The sequence below is a fragment of the Lynx canadensis genome, chromosome D1 (genome assembly GCF_007474595.2).
Source record: "Lynx canadensis isolate LIC74 chromosome D1, mLynCan4.pri.v2, whole genome shotgun sequence".
Lineage (NCBI taxonomy): Eukaryota > Metazoa > Chordata > Mammalia > Carnivora > Felidae > Lynx > Lynx canadensis.
Window position 1 is genome coordinate 49360072 of NC_044312.2, and position 19159 is coordinate 49379230.

The 19159-nt window shown below is 38.1% G+C and overlaps 1 protein-coding gene and 1 long non-coding RNA gene across 5 annotated transcripts in view; one reads left to right on the forward strand and one right to left on the reverse strand.

The window, feature by feature from the left end:
• CCDC90B (coiled-coil domain containing 90B) overlaps positions 1-19159 on the forward strand; it is a 49997-nt gene that overhangs the window by 29376 nt on the left and 1462 nt on the right. For all 4 annotated transcript variants that reach the window (XM_030331796.1, XM_030331795.1, XM_030331797.1 and 1 more), the window contains one exon: positions 658-772. In XM_030331796.1, coding sequence (XP_030187656.1) covers positions 658-724 — 67 coding nt within the window. In that variant the 3' untranslated portion in view covers positions 725-772. The remainder of the gene's footprint in view (positions 1-657; positions 773-19159) is intronic.
• Positions 2534-11045, reverse strand: LOC115524972. Its single transcript, XR_003972274.1, has 3 exons — positions 8664-11045; positions 2967-2980; positions 2534-2882 (listed from the first exon to the last, which is right to left on the reverse strand). It is a non-coding gene; the product is annotated as an uncharacterized LOC115524972 (long non-coding RNA).

Consider the following 19159-nt stretch of genomic DNA (forward strand, 5'->3'; position numbering starts at 1 on the left):
TTTACTTTCTCCTAATGCTAAATGGTAATCATTGCTTAATCTCTATGGTTTGAGTGAAACGTAGCTTTTTTTACTCAGCCATCGTCTTAATAAAAGCCATTGGGTCTACATTCTAACAGAAGAGACCTCGTTCTTAAATAGAAGGGAGGGTCTCATTTGCCTTTCCATGTATTCTGTTATATTCTCTTACTTCTTGTCAGGATAGAGGAGATGAACAAGGAAATCAACAAATTCTCTCAGGGCTAATTTCTGAGCTCTTCTACCCCTTAACCCCTCTACACATAGCATTTGTTTTTACCCAGCTAGCATTTCTGCCAGTTCACATTATAAATCTGGTTGAGTTTTTTTCTTTTACACAATTGAAAGTTTTAACTGTGATATCCTAAGGAATTTAAGTTCTAGGACTAAAATTTTTCCCTCTTAGGTCTCAAATTTCTTCCTAATGAGGCTTTTAATAGAATGTACTCAAAATGTGATAATCCTAATAAATAATCTCCAAATATTAAAAATAGAAGGAATTTTTGTCAGTTTATAATGTTCATGTAATGTTTTTTTATCACCACTAAAATTTTTGCAATACACAGCCCATAAGTAAAGGTTTCTAATGTAAATATTTATGTCATATGGACAAAATTTTCTCATTCTTATTTACTGCAGGATACCAAAACCAGAAGTATTATTTCAGAGACCTGTAATAAAATTGACACTGAAATTGCTTCTTTAAAAACACTGATGGAGTCTAACAAGCTTGAGACTATCCGTTACCTTGCAGGTAAGGTAATTCCATATTTTGTTAAAAAACAAAAATCAGTGGGGTACATCTGAAGATCTAATTGTTTTGAAGTTTATTTCAAGAGAGAGCACAGGTGGGGGAGGAACAGAGAGTCTGATGGTGGGCTTGAACTCACAAACTGCAAGATCATGGCCTGAGCCAAAGTCAGACTTCTAACTGACTGAACCACCCAGGTGCCCTCTAATTGTTTGGGGTTTTTTTTTTTGTTTTTGAATGATTTGAGCATCCTCTTATCTAGCAAGTAGAGGGAAGGTGGGACAAGAAAGTTACTAGCGAAAGAAAAGGATTGTTCCAGGCAAGGTCACTTTCTCTTAAGGGTAAAAAACAAGAAGTCTTACGCAGATTACACTTTGAGGAAAGGGAGAGGGCTGTGTGGCAGACCCACTATAACTAATGGGAAAATTCCTGACTGACCAGTTTGGACCAGTTAAACTACAATTAGATTAGCCATTAAGCCCTGGTTTTCAATCTCAGTTTAACAGTTCACCCCCTTTGTTAAGTCTCAGTTTAACTAAAAAATATGATCAAAACTTAAAGCATTAGTGCTACTCTCAGTTACCACTATTTTGTTGTTCTTTTCTACGGTATTATCAGGGAGGAAGAATGTCCTTTGCAGTTGACATCAGACAGATTAACAGGAGAAAACAGACATGAAATTCCAAAGACATTCAAGCAACATAAGGCTTATATGACATCCTGAGCTAAGGAAAGGGGTTTAGGGGTCTGAGGATACATAGAGAAGGATGGCCATTGGCAGGAAGGTGAGAGGAGATGTTTGGAAAATAAAAGTTGCTGTTATGCAAATACTAGATATCTTAGGTAAAGAGGAATCTCCACTAATAGTTGTGTTCCTGGTATATAGGCTGTCCGTTATGTAAATGTAAATTTAGGCAGTTGAATGGGAGTAAGAAGCTTTTCCTAATCTGCTAGGTTTGACTGCTTTTAACTCAAAGTAACATTCATGCCAAAATCACCTGTCTTGGGGCAGTCTGCCCTTGGCACTTGAAGGAAACTTCCCTGAAGTTTCACACATGAAAGTTGAGCACTGGTAGATTGTTCTGTCTCATTGAACCAGTCTGTACAACAGATCACCTAGTACAATAGATCAGACAATAGATCAGCTCAGTTAAACTCATTTCAGAAGGCCATGAGGTAGGGATATTCTCAAAGCTAGGCTTGTGATTTAAGTAATCAGGTATTAAATAAGTAATCGGGTGTTTTGGTTCTGTCAGAACAAAAGAAAACAACGGTTAATGATTGGGTCAAGGGTAGTCATGACTTCTAGTTGTCAGGCTGGAAGCATTTTCAGACTGAGTCAGAGCAAGCAGTGAGTCTGACGGATTTTCATTTATAGTTCAACCGTCTCTGATCTTTTGAGTGACCCATAGAATGACAGGCATGAAGGTTGTCTCTAGGTGTGAGCTAGTGTGATTTTTCTGAAGTTTAGTTTGTAGGGTTTCAGGGAAAAGAAAAGTTTTAGTTCTTAACATGATTCCAAGTCAGAAAGGTAGGAGAAAAATTGAAAATACTAGTTTAGACAGTTGTAGCCAGTCATTGGAGGAAACTAGAGGCAATCAGGCTCTACTCCAGTTTGATGAATAATATTAAAATCTAATACACAGGTGTTAGACACAGGTGTGTCTTTCTGTAATCACCTTCATAGCCAAATTGACACTAATTGTATTGCAAAGTAAGTTTAATTTAAAAACAAAAAACAAAACAAAAAAATTTGGCCTGATTATTTACATAAGTGCAGTTGACTCTGTAGGCTCTTTAAGATCTCCTTTGCTGCAACTACTCATCAGGATTTCCAGATTGAACTTTTAACAGCATCTCAAGGCCAGAAGCCAAGCCAAATACTTGTGGTCAGACTTCACCTGCAATACCTATATATTTGGGTGAATTCTCTTCTCAAGGTTCCTGCACTGACCAGGAAGTGACCTTCTTTACTCACCTGGTAAAGCTGCTGGGTACTCTGTAAGCAAGGTATCAATCAGGATGATATTTCCAAAGGGGCTTTTTAGGCCCCATAAAGTCCATCTTAGTTCCTTAAAGCTGTCTGCTCATATCTGAATCTATGCAGATCTGTCTAAAATACAACATTCTAGTCAAAAGGAGAAGAGATTTTTAGTTAACTTATGCAAATATACTGTCATGAAAATAGAATACTCACTGGGTTTCTGAATGCTGGAGGGATCAGGTAGGGATAAAAAGATAAATGTTTCAAATTGCTATTAGTTAGCTTAAGAAAAAAAGTTTCCATATATCTGGAAAAACAAAAATCATTGTTTCAAATAAAGTCTTAAAAATAAATCTCCATTCATTCAGTCCTGTTTAATAATTCTTGTTCTGCTTAGATCTGGTTTTTTCACTAGTTCAAAAATTCTTACCTGGTTCAGTTATCTTAAAATTATTGGAAACCTGTACTCAGAGTTCTTTGCATGAGTCACTAAAGACATTTGCAATAGCATCAGACTAAAACAGTAACATGACAAGACTTAAATATGACCATAGTTCTAGATCTGATTACAGTTGATAAGGAAATTTAGTTATTTCTGTGGTATACAACACTTCAAAGATAACAGATTTTTAGGAGTTTCACCCATTTTAATAACATATCTATATAAACAATCTAAGAGGGTTTAGTGTTGGCAGTGCTTCCCATGCAATTTAATATACCAAATTGTTACAAAATCTTTTACATTTAAGATTATGGTCCAAAAACTTCAGAATTTTATTTTTGGAAGTTTATCAAAAATATTTAAAAGGTTTGTATATTTGATTAAATGGGGTCACAAATTATTTTGAAACATATTTATTTAGCCAAAGTGACAGTAAAAGATTTCAAAGGCAATTAGAGACAGTTACATAGTTGTGAGCAAAATTTAGCGCTTTTTTGTTTATTTTTTAGAGTGGGAGAGTGAATGGGGGAGGGGCAGAGAGAGGGGGAGACAGAATCTGAAGCAAGTTCCAGGCTCTGAGCTGTAAGGACAGAGCTTGACATGTCATCTGCAAGATCATGACCTGAGCCAAAGTCAGACACTTGCAGGCGCCCCAAAATTTAGCCCTTTTAATATCAAGACTCAGTTTTCTTAAGTCATTGAAGACCAAACACAGAATCCTTGTTTTCTAGGCAGGTAACTTTAAATGTAAAGAAAAACTTTGTTTGCAATTACTTATTAAGAACAGACCAGTAGTTCAGGAAAATTTTGTTCTTTTAACAAAGTGACAAAATTATTTACTTAACTTCATCCTAATCTTAGCCAGTACTGACCACACATAGAATTCTTTTCTCAAATTTCTTGTTCCAGAAACCTTCTACAACTTTCCCTCTTTAAATAACCTTACTCACTTTAGGACAAAATTATTTTCTTTTCCTTTAGCAAAACTGTATTTTGTCAAGTGAAAGAAAACCAACTTCAAAGTATGCTAATAAATGCTTTTTTTTTTTTTTTTTCTTACTGAGGACTGTAGTCTGGGAGACGGTCTTTCAGATTGCTCTGAAGAACTGCTCAAAAACTTGTGAGCTACAGATTATATACATAAAAAGGAAGGAGTTTATGTGCTTGTAAGCATTCTCCAAATACTTGGGTGTCACAAGGTATAATCTGTTACAGTCCTTAAAATTCAGGTTTACTGATAGACACAAGAAAGACCCTTAGGTCATCTTAATACATTGTTTCTATCATATCTGATTGTTTGAAAATATTGCTTGCAATTTTGCTTCCAATTTGCCAGTTCTACCTGTGTGATTCCTCCTTAAGGTCACCTGAGACCTCAAGTCAGAGAAGGGTGACATCAGTTGCATACTGCAATTTTAGTGCACAATTTTTATTCCTCGTACTTTGTCTCACCCAAAACACCTATCTTACTTTCCCGGCATACACAGTTGTTTCCTTTATTTCTAGGAGTCTTAATTATTACCATTTATTAGAATCCTTAACTCTTAGAAACCTTAATTTCTAGTGAAAACTAAATAGTAAACAATTGTGAACTGTTTTGTGAGTACATTTCATAATTTCTAGAAACATGTGCTTTTTCACAATGAATTCCAAAACATGTTTTCTAACATCTAAACTTATCTCTAGTTTCTCTGTAATAAAACAAAAGTAGATAAATTTATGTTTAGCTTAGCAAAAACATTAAAGTTTCAGGTTACCAAAGATTCTGGAAGCAATTTAAAAGTTTATATGCAGGGGCGTCTGGGTAGCTCAGTCAGCTAGGTGTCTGAGTTCGAGCCCCACATGAGGCTCTGTGCAGACAGCATGGAACTGCTTCAATTCCTTTCTCTGCCCCTTCCCAGCTCGTGTTACCCCTCTCTCAGAAGAAACAAATTTTTTAAAAAATCAAAAGTTTACATACAAACCTTTTTTTAATCTTACTTACATCTAAATTTACTTGTTCTTAACAATTATGTTGACCCACAAAAGTTCATGAGGCAGTAAAGTTACCCACTGTCCTCTAAGTTTTTTTTTTTTCTGATAAATTTTCCAACAGAGATAACATGGACTTTTTTTTAATACTGATAACTCTTAATTAAAGATGTGTCTTTAATAACTTTAAATTGGCCTTAATACTGAATTTTTTCCCAGATCATATGAACTTGAAATTAGGGTTAGTTTCTAGCTTTCTGAGTTTTAGAACACTCAATTATAACCACTTGCCTTCACACCAACTGAAATAGAGCTATTACAGATTTTAATGTTACCATTCCTAGGTAGAGAAGATATCTCACACTTACAACATATACAGACCCATATATCCAGACAAGATGCAAAGAAAACTCTTAACTTCTGTTTTTACTCGTATTTGTGGAGAGGACATTACAGTCCCAATTTCCAAATACTTCCCCCTTTTTTCTCCTGATAAAAAGCTTCTCCCTAATGTTTGTATTTCAAAGAATGGCTCTGACATTCTAGAGATGATGGGGGTAGAAATTTTATATCCCAAAGGTATGGAGATATTATCCAAGTTTTCTCCAAGGTGGAGATGGGACATATCTACTCCATTATCAATGGTCCTAGAGTCTGGACACAAGAGCCCATTTAGAAGTTTGCATTTTTAATTTTCAGTCTTAGGCAATTATGGACTATATTTCCATTTTAAAGACATGGTAAGATTTATAATTTCGAGAGACTGAAAGAATACAAAACTATTTTTTTTCTTTCAGTTTCAGGGTAACTCCTATTTAAGATTTAGCTTTTTTTCTTTCTTTAAGCAGGACAATTTCATTCCAATATCCTGATCTTTTCTAACACCTACAGACGTTGTGAGAGGAATGGATAGGATTTGTTTCTGTATTTGCATTTCTGGCTTTATAGAGTTTTTTTTAATGTTTATTTTTAAGAGAGAGAGCAAGGGGCGCCTGGGTGGCGCAGTCGGTTAAACGTCCGACTTCAGCCAGGTCACGATCTCGCGGTCCGTGAGTTCGAGCCCCGCGTCAGGCTCTGGGCTGATGACTCAGAGCCTGGAGCCTGTTTCTGATTCTGTGTCTCCCTCTCTCTCTGCCCCTCCCCCGTTCATGCTCTCTCTCTCTCTGTCCCAAAAATAAATAAACGTTGAAAAAAAAAAAATTAAAAAAAAAAAAATAAATAAGAGAGAGCAAGCAGGGGAGGGGCAGAGAGAGGGAAACAAAGGATCTAAAGCAGGCTCTGCATTGACAACAGTGAGCCCGATGTGGAGCTCGAATTCACAGACCTCGAGATCATGACCCACTGAGCCATTTAGAGATTTTTAAGACAAAGACAGTTGTTACCAATTCCCAAAGAATGGAATTATAGCCTGAATATCAAGGGCTTGGCCTGTTTTAACTAAATTGCTTCTTTATATCAGATTTTTAACAAAAATTGGAATCAAAAGCTTTATGCCTTGGTAAAATCTTTCTAAAGCACTTTATAACAAAAGCCTTTTTTCTGGGTATACAATTCAACCTTGGCTTTATCCCCTATCAGCCCCTGAATATTGGCTCTTCACAGCCCATTTGTAGGAGGGTCTAGGAGAAATTTTGGTCATTGTTTCTCTCTGAAGAGGGTTTGTGAATAGTCATTAACCTTTTCAATTCTCTAAATTTGGTAGGATCCTCTGAGAGGTAGAAGGGCTATATAACTTAAAAGACTTTTCCGCTGGCCAGATTTCTTTCATGTGATTTCTTTTGTGGTGAGTGGTCTGGAATATACTTGTAAAGGACATTGCATAGAAAGGCCTGAAGCTGGTGGAGCCCGATTACAGAGCCCTGGAAGGTAGGAGCAAAGAGAGCCTTACTGACAGTCTTGGGCACTTTAGTTAACATTCGTTTTCTGGCTTTCAGCATTCACGTGAGCAACCTGTATACTTTTAACCTAGAGATTATGCCAGACTTCTCTGTAAATCTTATAGGGAAATGGAAGTTTAAAGAGGCAGATAAGGCTAGATTTTAAGAAGGGGCATTATGTTGGATGTGGACATTGATTTTTGTCTTCAGTTTGATTTCTGTTCATCTTGTAAGGGAAGTCCCTAAGGCTAGTCATTATACTAATAAGATAATTGAAAAGCTCACTATAAAATATACATTTTTAAAATACAGCCAATTTAAATTGGCCATTGACAAATAATATCTATTAATAGCAACTCAAACCAATAAGCCTTTTAATAGCTTAGCCAAAGCCACAAGAGGCACCCAGAGAACATGTAGATAATGTAGCCCCTGTGATCCAAAGGTTCACTCCCAAAATTAATCGAAGGAAGCAAAGCCCTTTGTTGCACAGGTAGTGAGGATAATGCAATGAAAACAGTGTCTCTGGTCTCCCACAAAAATGAGACTCTTCCCATCACAAACTCACTAATCTCTTTTTTTTTTTTTTTTTTTTAATTTTTTTTTCAACGTCTATTTATTTTTGGGACAGAGAGAGACAGAGCATGAACGGGGGAGGGACAGAGAGAGAGGGAGACACAGAATCGGAAACAGGCTCCAGGCTCTGAGCCATCAGCCCAGAGCCCGACGCGGGGCTCGAACTCACGGACCGCGAGATCGTGACCTGGCTGAAGTCGGACGCTTAACCGACTGCGCCACCCAGGCGCCCCGACAAACTCACTAATCTCTTAACACCAGGCAGGCCCTACTAGAATGGAACTTTCTAATTACTAATAAGCAACAGAGGTTGAGATGACAAAGGTCCCTATGGCCTGGGACCTCTCATAAGACACCTGTGCTGAGCTGGCATGGCAGGGTAGAGAGACTCAGAACCTAATGGTGCATTAGGGTGCACCCTGGATGCTGGAGACCAAAAAGGATATACTCATTGGTCACAAAGCTATGCTCTTAGGACATACAGTAAGACAAAGGAAAAAAACCATCTGGTTTTTCTTTTCGCTAAGCCTGTGTCTCTTGGAGCCACATTAATACATAGGAGGCTTATGCTATGGATTGTGAGGATTAAGGACTGTGTGTTTTACAGTGTACCTTGTTGCACAGAAGTTTTCTTGAAGTTGACAGGTGACCCAGTGCCAGCCTCCCCTGTTCCATGACCAGCTTATCCTAACCTGGGAGTCTTTGAGCTGGGTGGCAAGCACTCTAACAGCTTTTAAGTGTCCAACCTGTGCCCACTAATTTTGCAACTTTGGCTTCCAAGATGTCCCTTAGCAACAGTCTTTACCTAATGTATGACAAACGACATAAAAGACACAAGAATACAAAGACCACTCCCAGGATGAAATGGATCAGTAACCAAAAAGTTCTCTGACAAATTTATCAAGAGTCACTAAGGCCAAGGAACTAATTCCACAGATATTTTCTCCTGCTCGTATAAATTTAGAAAAAGGGTTCTCACCAGTGTCACTCTCTCAGACTTCAAAGATAGAGATTCCAGGAGACAGACAAGATAGGAAATCTTACCTCCTGCGGGCTGCATTTCAGATTTCCTGGGGAGCTCTCTGCTGCAGCAGCACCCAGGGATAATGCCATCAGCAGGTTATCCCACCAACTATGCCAGCTGTCTGGAAGAAGGAATGTCCTCTGCCCTTCAAGGTTCTTTTAGCTGGACTAAGAATCAAATTGACATGAGACAGTTTAACGGGAGGAAATCAGATTTAGTTTCATATATACACAGGGAGTCCCTACAGATATGAAATCACGAAGATAGGCAATGTGAGGGTACGTGACATCCTACGCTAAGGAGAGGGGTAGGGGTGTGGGGATACAAAGGAGAGGAAGACCATTAGTACCAGTCAAAAGCAAATAACTCAAAGACTCACTTTTTAAGCTAAGCAACCTGTTCTTCGATCTTATATAACTGAGTTTCTGCTTCCCCGTAAGTATTACTCTAGGCATAGCAGATAGCCCCCACAGCATAGACACCTCTTTGCTCAACTAAAACGTAAGAGGTATTCCATTATCAAGGACAACTTTGGCTGCAGAATCTAAGATCTTTGCTGGGCTGCTATTTCTTTAGCAGCAAATTTTATAATTTAAGAATTAAGGAGAAGTTCTTGATCGCCGTCTCATTTACCTTTATCCCTAACCAGGGAAATACAGGGATCTGCCAAAAGGAGTGAATCCCAAATCACAAAAGCATCCAGTGTAGGTCCTTTTTAACTCAACAATTTAAATTTAGGGGAGCTAAAACAATGAAATGTCTTACTTTGCTTGTGAAAAGTTGGAGGCACAGTTGTTAGATTTTCTCCTACCCTGAAATAAAAGGTTGTTTAAATTCCAGAGGTTACCCCACTTTAGCAGTGGCCTGGGAGCTACAGATGAGGGTGTTATCTTTACAGGCCAATGTAGAATAAAGGAAAGGAAAAGAGGAAGAAGGTTTTATGTTGACTTAGAGTATGAAGTCTTGATCTGTCATCTTGGGCAGAAGCATTCTATGATGTCAGCTACTTCTCTTGTCAATTTGATTTTGAGGTTGTTAGCATCTTCTAGATTTGCAACAGTGCCAGGAGCACTTGGGAAGGAAGGTCTCTTCCAGTAGGGCTCAAGGGTTGTCTTCCTCTGGTGATATTTTTAAAATACCCAGTCACCAGGCTACAGATTGTGACTGAAGGTTTCCTTTGAATTAGGATCCAGGAAGGCTTCTCTAACCTGTTGATGACAGGCTTGAGCATAAGACATTAGAGACTTACTGTAGCTGGTCATGCCAGTGTGAGACAACAGAGACTCAGTGGAACGTTGTGTAGAATTACGATAGAATTGGATTCAATTCTAATAGAATTCCAAGAAGTTGGTGAGGTTTTCATTAAGGCTAATATGATTTGCCCAGTGAAGTGTGATTTACGTAGTGCTTTGATTATTAGAGACCATGGAAGGTATACCCCAAGAGAGTATTTCACATTTTCTAGCAGTTTGTCTTTTTCAGTGTGCCTTACAGCAGGAAAAGGCTTCAGCACATCTGGAAAACACACATACAATAACAAGAACACTGATAACCCATACGAAGTGAGAGTTGAATAAAGTCCACCTGCAGGTATAAAAAGGGTCCAGAAGGAGATCTGAAGCCTCCAAATACAAACAGTTTTTCCATGATTATGGACCAGACAGGTCAGGTCTTGGTAGACCGTTTTTGTAATTTTACACAAGCCTCACACCAATGCCTTTTCATAATTTGAGTCCTCTTAAACGTACAGTAGGTGAAGGTGTGCAAAAAATGGGAAATGGGGTTTGTCAGGGAGCCAGAAAGAACCAAGCTGCTGTCTTCAGTTTCTTTTGCCCCAACTGTAATTTACAGCCATTGCTTATCCCCTCTTACTTTCTCAGATTTGAGTACATTGTTGCCATGTTACAAGGACATTAGGATGGCAAAAGTCTGGCAATAAGGGACCATTTTTGCAGCAACCAAATGGACTTCATCCACATGTGCCACATCTTACAAATATAAGCAAGACTTTGTATTACTTGTTTGCCAGTGCTTTCCATGTAATATGCATATCAAGTAAGCCTAATTGGTTTAGCAAATCCTTTGGTGTATGCGCTGTCAAAAAAAGTTTTTAAAGCACTTGCCTGAAGGATCACAGATCATTATGAAATTTAAATATAAAAGGTAAAGAAACTTTTACAGTCTTATCAAAAGCAGACCAAAAGTGTAAGAAAACTTCATCCTTTTTTACAGAGGGAACACTACTTTCTAATTTTGTACCAGCTTATTTTTGATATTAAAACATTTTAAATAATTTTTATCTTAACCACCTTGACCACACATAAAACTCCTTTTTAAAGATTGCTTTTTCACAAACCTTCTATCCAACATTTTCTTTTTTCCTGCATTCTGATTTTGTCCTGTTCTTTCTCTTTAAACAACCAGGCTCACTTTAGGACAAAATTACTCTCTTTTACCTCAACAAAAAATACAAAATACGTCTCTGTTTTTCATACCTTTTTTTTTTTTTTTTTTTTTTTGCTGAAAACACATCCTGTTTTCCTGGCATATGGAGATGTTTCCCTTATTATTTTTTTTAATTTTTTTTAATCTTTATTTATTTTTGAGAGAGGGACAGCATGTGAGCAGGGGAGGAGCAGAGAGAGAGAGGGAGACACAGAATCTGAAGCACGCTCCAGGCTCTGAGCTGTCAGCACAGAGCCTGACACGGGGCTTGAACTCACAAACTGTGAGATCATGACCTGAGCTGAAGTCAGACACTCAACTGACTGAGCCACCCAGGCGCCCCTCCCTTATTATTTTTAGTAGCTTCAACTACATATATTAATTAGAATTCTTAACTTTTGGCCGCCTGGGTGGCTCAGTCATTTAAGCGTCCAACTGTTGATTTTGGCTCAGGTCAGGATCTCAGGGTTATGAGATCAAGCCCTGCATTGGGCTCCCCACTGGGCATGGAGCCTGCTTAAGATTCTCCCTCTACCATGCTCTCTAAATAAAAAAATACTCTTTAAAAAAAATTGTTAATAAAAAAATTTAAAAATAATTCTTAACCCTTAGAAACCTTAATTTCTAGTGAAAACTAAGCATTTGTGAACATCTGTTTACCAGCATGCTTTTAATTTGCAAATTCATGAATACATTTCAAATTTTCTAGAATCATTTTAAATGATTTAAAATTTTCTAATGTAGCTTTAATACATCCAGATGTCTTTTAGTTTCCCTGTAGTAGAAAACCAAAAGTAGATAAACCTATGTTTAGTAAATTAATGTTTTAGTACTTTGTTTTATTTGGAAGTAATCTAGATATTTAATGAATTTAAGTCATTTAACTTAGCAAAACTTTAAGGTTTCAAGTTACCAAAAAGATTTGGAGAAACTTTTTTAAAAGTTTCCTTAAAACTTTCTATTTACTCTACTCGTTCTTTAAAATTATATTTAAATTACTGGGGTGTCTGCCTGAGTGACTCAGTCAAGCGTCTGAATTTGGCTCAGGTCATAATCTTGCAGTTTGTGAGTTTGAGGCCTGTTTCGGGCTCTGGGCTGACAGCTCAGAGCCTGGAGCCTGCTTTGGGTTCTGTGTCTCCCTCTCTCTCTGCCCTCCTCTGCTCATGTTGTCTGTCTGTCTCTCTCTCACACACACAAATTTTTTTTTAATTTAAAAGTGCTTAAAAAATAAAATCATATTTAAATTACTTACTAAAACCTCATTGAAACATTAGGCAAAGTCAGCCATTATCTGAAGCTATTATTTTTTATTCACAGATCTTATAAAAGAACATGTACTTACTTACTTGGCTAGTAAATTCAAAAGTTTTATATATAATGTTGATAACTCTAAAGACATGTTTGTCTTTTTTTTTTTTTTTAATGCTTATTTTCTGAGAGAGAGAGAGCGTGCGCACGTGCACAGATTATGGAGGGGCAGAGAGAGAGAGAGGGAGACACAGAATCTGAAGCAGGCTCCAAGCTGCTTCAGCACAGAGCCCGACGCTGGGCTTAAACCCATGAACTGTGAGATCGTGATCTGAGCCAAAGTCAGACTCTTAACCCAGTAAGCCACCCAGGCGTCCCAAAACATGTTTGTCTTAATTAAACCATCAACCTTAAACTAGCTTTCCTATCAAATATTTTTCCAGATTATATGAACTTGGAAAATACTTGGATTCGTTTTTATCTGAGAGTTTCAGAGTCCTCAGTTTTGTAAGTGCTTGCCTTCAAACCAACTAAATAGAGCTCTATTACAAATTAATTTTAGCAATACTGTCCAGAGGTAGGAAGTAACCACATAATTACAATGCACATATATAGACTTATGTAAACATACCAATGCTTATAGAGATCTTATAGCTTGTTTTAAAATTACTGCCATGAAATAGGTACTAAATTTGCTAGTTATAAAACTTGGGTCTGAATTTGTTTTTCTGGTAGATGGAATAATAGACATCTGGCAGATGTCTAGATGGCTAGAGCTGTTTCTAGTATGAGTGGAGAAGACACTTAAGATTTATATTTGTCCTTAGCAAGTCAAGTTCCACAAGATTCTTCCCTTTTGTTTTTACTTGGTAAGAATTACCTCCCTGAAATTTGCATTTTAATGAGATGGACTAGGTAAGAGTTCCTGGAGAAGACCTGGTAGAACATTTTAAAGGCACAGGGAAATAAAGTACAAGCTTCTCATAGAAGAAATTTTTGTTTCCTTAAGGCCAGAATTTTTACATTTAAAAACTTTTGAGATAAATAGGGGAGGTTTTGGGGGTGGTAAAAAAAGATTGGAGGTCTTTGAATTGGTTTTGGAATCACGGTCCTGATCCTGTAAAGACTAGATATATAAAATAGGACAGCTATTTTTAATTCCTCCAAGAATTGGGTTGCCACCTCAGTGATGCCAAAGGACTGACAAACCCATCCACCTATGAGAATGTCTTCTTTCCCTCTGGTACATATAACTAAGGGGAGAAGGCCTAAAAGTACTCTGTCAAGTATCAATGTCAGCTTTCAGTTTAAACTCCTGGTTATTGAGTCAGTCTGTCAGGTTTCATCTGGGACAAATAGTAAATATTTCTGGCAGTATTAAAGAACTTCAGGGACCCAACAGGCATCCTCAAAGAGGGTGTAAAAGGTACTACCTTCACAAGGTCTAGAGTCACTCCCAAAGAGAGCAAAAAGAAGAACCAACAACCTTCAAGTCCTAGGCAGGCAGAAAACCAAGCCATATTTAGGATGTAAAAATAACAAGCAAGAAGGAAACAGCTCTTCCCACAAAAGATCAATAATCAGTGGATCTAGATTTGGAAAGGAAGTGACAGTGTGAAATTTTATTACCCTCTCTCAAGTGAGCTCAGGAGGTAAGGTGTTCAGAGAAACTCTTAAGGATCCTCCCTGAGTTTAAGAAATTCTCTAACTACAGCCCTTAATTTGGCCTTTGACCAAAGGGTGAAAGATCCTCTATAACCTCAGGTGGTCTTATTTTAAAAGGTAATTGTTGCCACAGTCTCTTTAGAGTGGAAAGGCAATGTAGACAGAGTATCACTGGGATGAGTACTCAAAGGATAGAGGGGAGAAGTAGGAGTTACAGCACATCTTATTAGTCTTGTTTTAGATACCTTTTCTCTTTTTCATTAGCTTTTTTAATGAAACTATTATAGAATTTTAAAACCTTTTAGAGGATTCTGCTTGCTAATTGGACCATTTGTTCTGTTTAATTTGAGAGCCCTTGCTTTCAAGTATTCTTCTTAAATGAATGAGGTTGTCTAATTGGAGTGTTCCCCCATAATGGCCATTGTAATTCCACATTGTTCTCAGTAAAATTTATTCATTTTACTAGTTATCTGCATCTTTTAGGACTAAGTTTTTAGACACAAAATAAGCAGCTGTGCCAGAAGGTGGCACACTCAACTCTCTGAACATAAAGAATCTCATTTCTTTTTTTTTTTTTTAAAGTTTTTTTTTTTTTTTCAACGTTTATTTATTTTTGGGACAGAGAGAGACAGAGCATGAACGGGGGAGGGGCAGAGAGAGAGGGAGACACAGAATCGGAAACAGGCTCCAGGCTCCGAGCCATCAGCCCAGAGCCTGACGCGGGGCTCGAACTCACGGACCGCGAGATCGTGACCTGGCTGAAGTCGGACGCTTAACCGACTGCGCCACCCAGGCGCCCCAAGAATCTCATTTCTTTAGCTAGGCCTTTGGGTTTCTCAGAGCCAAACTAATACCTAAGAGGGACTTGCTGCTGTTTTGGGGGTTATACATGTGTTACAGTGTGCCTCGTTACACAGTTTTCTTGACTTTGGCAGTTGACCTAGTATCAGTCTACCTCTTCCATGACCATCTTTCAAACACAAGAGTCTTTGGGTCAGGTGGGCAAGTAGCCTAATAGCTCTTAAATGTCAATCTGTGCCCACCAATTTTTGCAGCTTTTTGGCCTCCGAGATCCTAGCAGTAGCCTTTATGTACACAAGACAGACATACATGCACCTCAGCACACCAGTAGTAACCAAAATAATGTCCCTGCAGACTGTCCAAAAGAAGGCCATGCACACCACCAGCAACTCCTAAAGTGGACTCCAGCAGATTCAAGGAGACTGTGGACTGGAACTGGGGGAAGGATTCCAATGTGGAATTATAGATTGAACCAGGGCACTCCATTAGAGCCTCTGCTGTAGGTCTAAACTGACTCCTGAACCCAGGACTGGAGAATCAATTAGATCCGCAACTTGAACACAAAAAGTGGAGCTGAAACTGAGAGGGACTTACCAGTGGTCTTCAGAAATGGCAAGGACAGCACACTCTAAGGTTTTCTGGGTGCCACACCTGTATTTCTCATTGTCCCCAAATGCCAACAGATGTTCGCTGCCACCGGATGTGTTAAAAAACAAAACTAAGTAAACTTGAAGATCTAATTGGCTTTATTAAACAGTTCATGAATTGGGCAGCATCTCATCTAGCAAGTAGAGGCGCACTCTCAGAAGTTGTACAAAATGGAAGGTTTGGGGGCACCTGGCTAGCTCAGTTGGGAAAGCATGCTGACTCTTGCCCTGAGTTTGAGCCCCACACTGTTCCGGGCAAAGTCCCTTTCCCTTAGTGGGAGTGCAGGTAGTTTTATCATGCAAATTACTTCATCTTCTTTTAGGGGATGGAGGGAACCCTTGCGGATGACCGCAAAATTCCCACTGACTGGTTAAGACTACACTTCTGGGGCAGGTTTAAACTGCAATTAGATTAGGTAATAAGCTTCAGTTTGGGGACCCAGCCTAAGTGACATTTGGGGTGTGTGGTTTTTCCTTTTTAATACTGTGTTTGTCAGAGAAAGTAATTGCTGACATTTGATTTTGAGATCTGTTAGCTACTATCTCCCAGGGTAACTATGGAGCACAAAAGAAAAAAAGGAGGAAGTATAACAGGTTTCCTTTATTACTTGCAGTGGAAGTTTAACAAGCAGTTAGTATATAAGTTTAACGGGCAACTCTGCAACCTACTAATAGGAAAAAGCATATAGATGTCTAAGAAATGTATAAAAACAAGTACAGAATGATGCAAAAAAGATAAATTGGTTGCTCCACAGTGGAAAGAAATGAAAATTTTATTTTTATTCCTACATTCTTCCATAAGGATTTGAGTGGACCTCCAGAGAACGATCACTAAAATAGATACAGGCAAAAATGATAACAAGTATAGGGGGGGAAATTACCTTTTTACCTTAAATCCAGCTGAGCACAGATACTACCCAAAAATTAGACTGTCACATACTGAGCTCAGGTACCATGTGACCTGACCCAGTTACAGGGCCCGAAGGAATGAGAAAAATGCCCTACATTCATAGTACTTTCTTTTTATAAAAAGTAATGTGTTTTCATAAATTGTGTCCTATAACCAAAAGCAATATAGTTGAAGTGAAAGCCTTCCACTCCCTCCCCACATATATTTACTATTAGTAGATCTCTTTCTAGGCTTTTTCTTATGTATATAAACATTACAGATTATTAAAAACAATAGATTGTATTGTACAGACTACAACTTTTTCAAATTTAACGAAATGTTTTAAGTATCTTTGCGTGGCAAAACATATGTATCTTTTTACTCAAAAGCAGAGTATTCCATTATATGAAAAAGCCATAATTTATTTTTCCAAACCTCTATTAACATTCTGCCAGTTTTTCATTATGAGAAATAGTGCATCCAACAGCCATGTATGTGTAAACATTACATTCACAGACACACATCTTTGTGTCTTTATGCTAGTATTTCTATATAATAAATTGTTTATGAACATCTAAAATTGGGGGTCAAAGAGATAATGCACATTTAAAATCATTTATATTATTTCCCAAAATCAAATTGCTGATTTATACCATCAGTGGTTTTCTGGGCAGCCACTAATTATGTTGACCTGGCAGGAGTAGAAGTGGAGCCTGCCCCGCTCCCCTGCCCTCAGTTGATACATACCCCCTTCCTCTCTTCAATTTGAATCTTTTACAATGTTTTGTCTTTTTAAAATACTGAGCTTCTGTTGAAGATTCATTTGAAAAATACTTCTAAGACTAAAACAGGTTTTGAAAACCACTTTTCGAGCAAAGTCTCTGGAACCAGACATCTTTAGTTCATTGGTGATGTTCAGGGGAAATTACAAAATAGCCCAGTTTGCAGCATTCAATTCCACCTTCAAAACAGATCTCCGAGCAAGCCAGGTTAGGAGGAGCTTCAGATTCCACTCAGCTTCCTCTAGAATATTTATCCAAAGATCAGTATCTTAGTTAAAAATAAAGTCCCTTTTACCTTCAGTTTGAAGATGGTGGTCATCTCCAGAAAGCTTTCTTTCAGTGATGGCTGTATATAAGACAGACTTGTATAGATTTATTGGCAGTGACAAAAGAAATTAACAAGTTATTGTTTAGAAATTAGCCAGTCATTCGGGCACCTGGGTGGCTCAGTCTGTTGGTAATCCAACTTCAGCTCGGGTCTTGATCTAATGGTTTGTGAGTTCTGGGCCTGCGTGGGACTCTGCTGACAGCTCAGAGCCTGGAGCCTGTTTCGGATTCTGTGTCTCCCTCTCTCTCTGCCCCCCTTTCCTGCTCACGTGCTCTCTCGCCCTCTCTCTCTCTCAAAGATAAATATTTAAAAATTAAAAAGAAAAAAGAAATTAGTCATTGTTTACAAAAATACATCTAAGTTACCTTCGTTTCCTTCTTTTCACTGAGGATTTGGAATCATCCTCTTTGAAGGCATTTTCTTTCCTCCTTTTCCTTCAAATATATGTTATTGCTGAGGTTATTGTTAAGCCTTTTAGGAAATTAGAATCTCATACTCAGCAGGTGGGGAGATAATGTCATGAGTAGATCAGTTGGGCATAGAATACCTGAGATGTTGCACATAAAACAGTAATACTCCACTTACCTGAGATTCACATACTGAATTCAGTCTTGAGCAGAAGGAAAAAAAAAGGAAAAAAATACTAATAAAGCCCCAGCGTTAAAGATGTTAGATTTCCCTTAGAGAAGAAACCCTTATAAATTGTAATCAGTTTGGATAATTTGGTTTCCCATCATGTATCAATCAAGACTCTTAGTTTCAATGATCATACATCCAACTTGAACTAGCTTAGGCATTGAAAGAAATTCATTAGTTTACATATTGAATTCTGGAAGGGCAGAGGTATAGCTTGAACTCCAGGATAATTAGAATCACAGTTTACTCATTATCTTGTCCCTGAATATCTGCCTCATTTCCTTATCCATCTTTCTTCCTGGGTTGGAAACATGGCTACTAATAGCTTCCAGACTCCTATCGTACCAGTTTCACCAACCAAGAAAATTTACCCCTTTCCTTATGTCCAATTCAGAAAATCCCCAGGAGGAGTCTCTATGGCCCATCTTGGGTCAAACACCAACCTTTGACCCAGATCACTGTTGCCAAGGAGATAAGAACTGTTAAGACAGTGGCAGTTTCCATTTGATCTATATAGTTAATGTGGTAGATTCTGTTCTAGGCAGACAAGTAATAACAGGAGCTAACATTTACAGAGTATTTAAGAGGTACCAGGTACAAGGTCACCTGAGCATCCTGTATAGGGATGTGTTCTTTACAGGCCATAGAAAATAACAAATGTGAAAGCTATTTGGGTGGCAGGGTAACAGTAATGGGAAGTAACAGCTGACAAGAGAAATGAGAAACTTAAATACAGAACCATTATGTTGTATATTGTACACATCAGGCTCTGCGCTGACAATGCAGAGCCTGCTTGGTATTCTGTCTCCTCTCTCCCCTTCCTCCACTCGTGCTATCTCTCTCATGCTCACTCTCTCAAAATATAAATAAACGTTAAACAGCTTTGGACATAGGTACACATAATGTTGACTCCTTGTCCACCACTTGCCAGCAATATAACTTGGAGCTTATTGGCTTATCTATACAGTGGGACACCACCAATCTTGTATGGTTTTAATCGTGGCTACATAAGATAATGTTTATAATTGTTCAGCACACTGCCTGGAACATGGCAAATAGTTTCAGGATCCAGTAG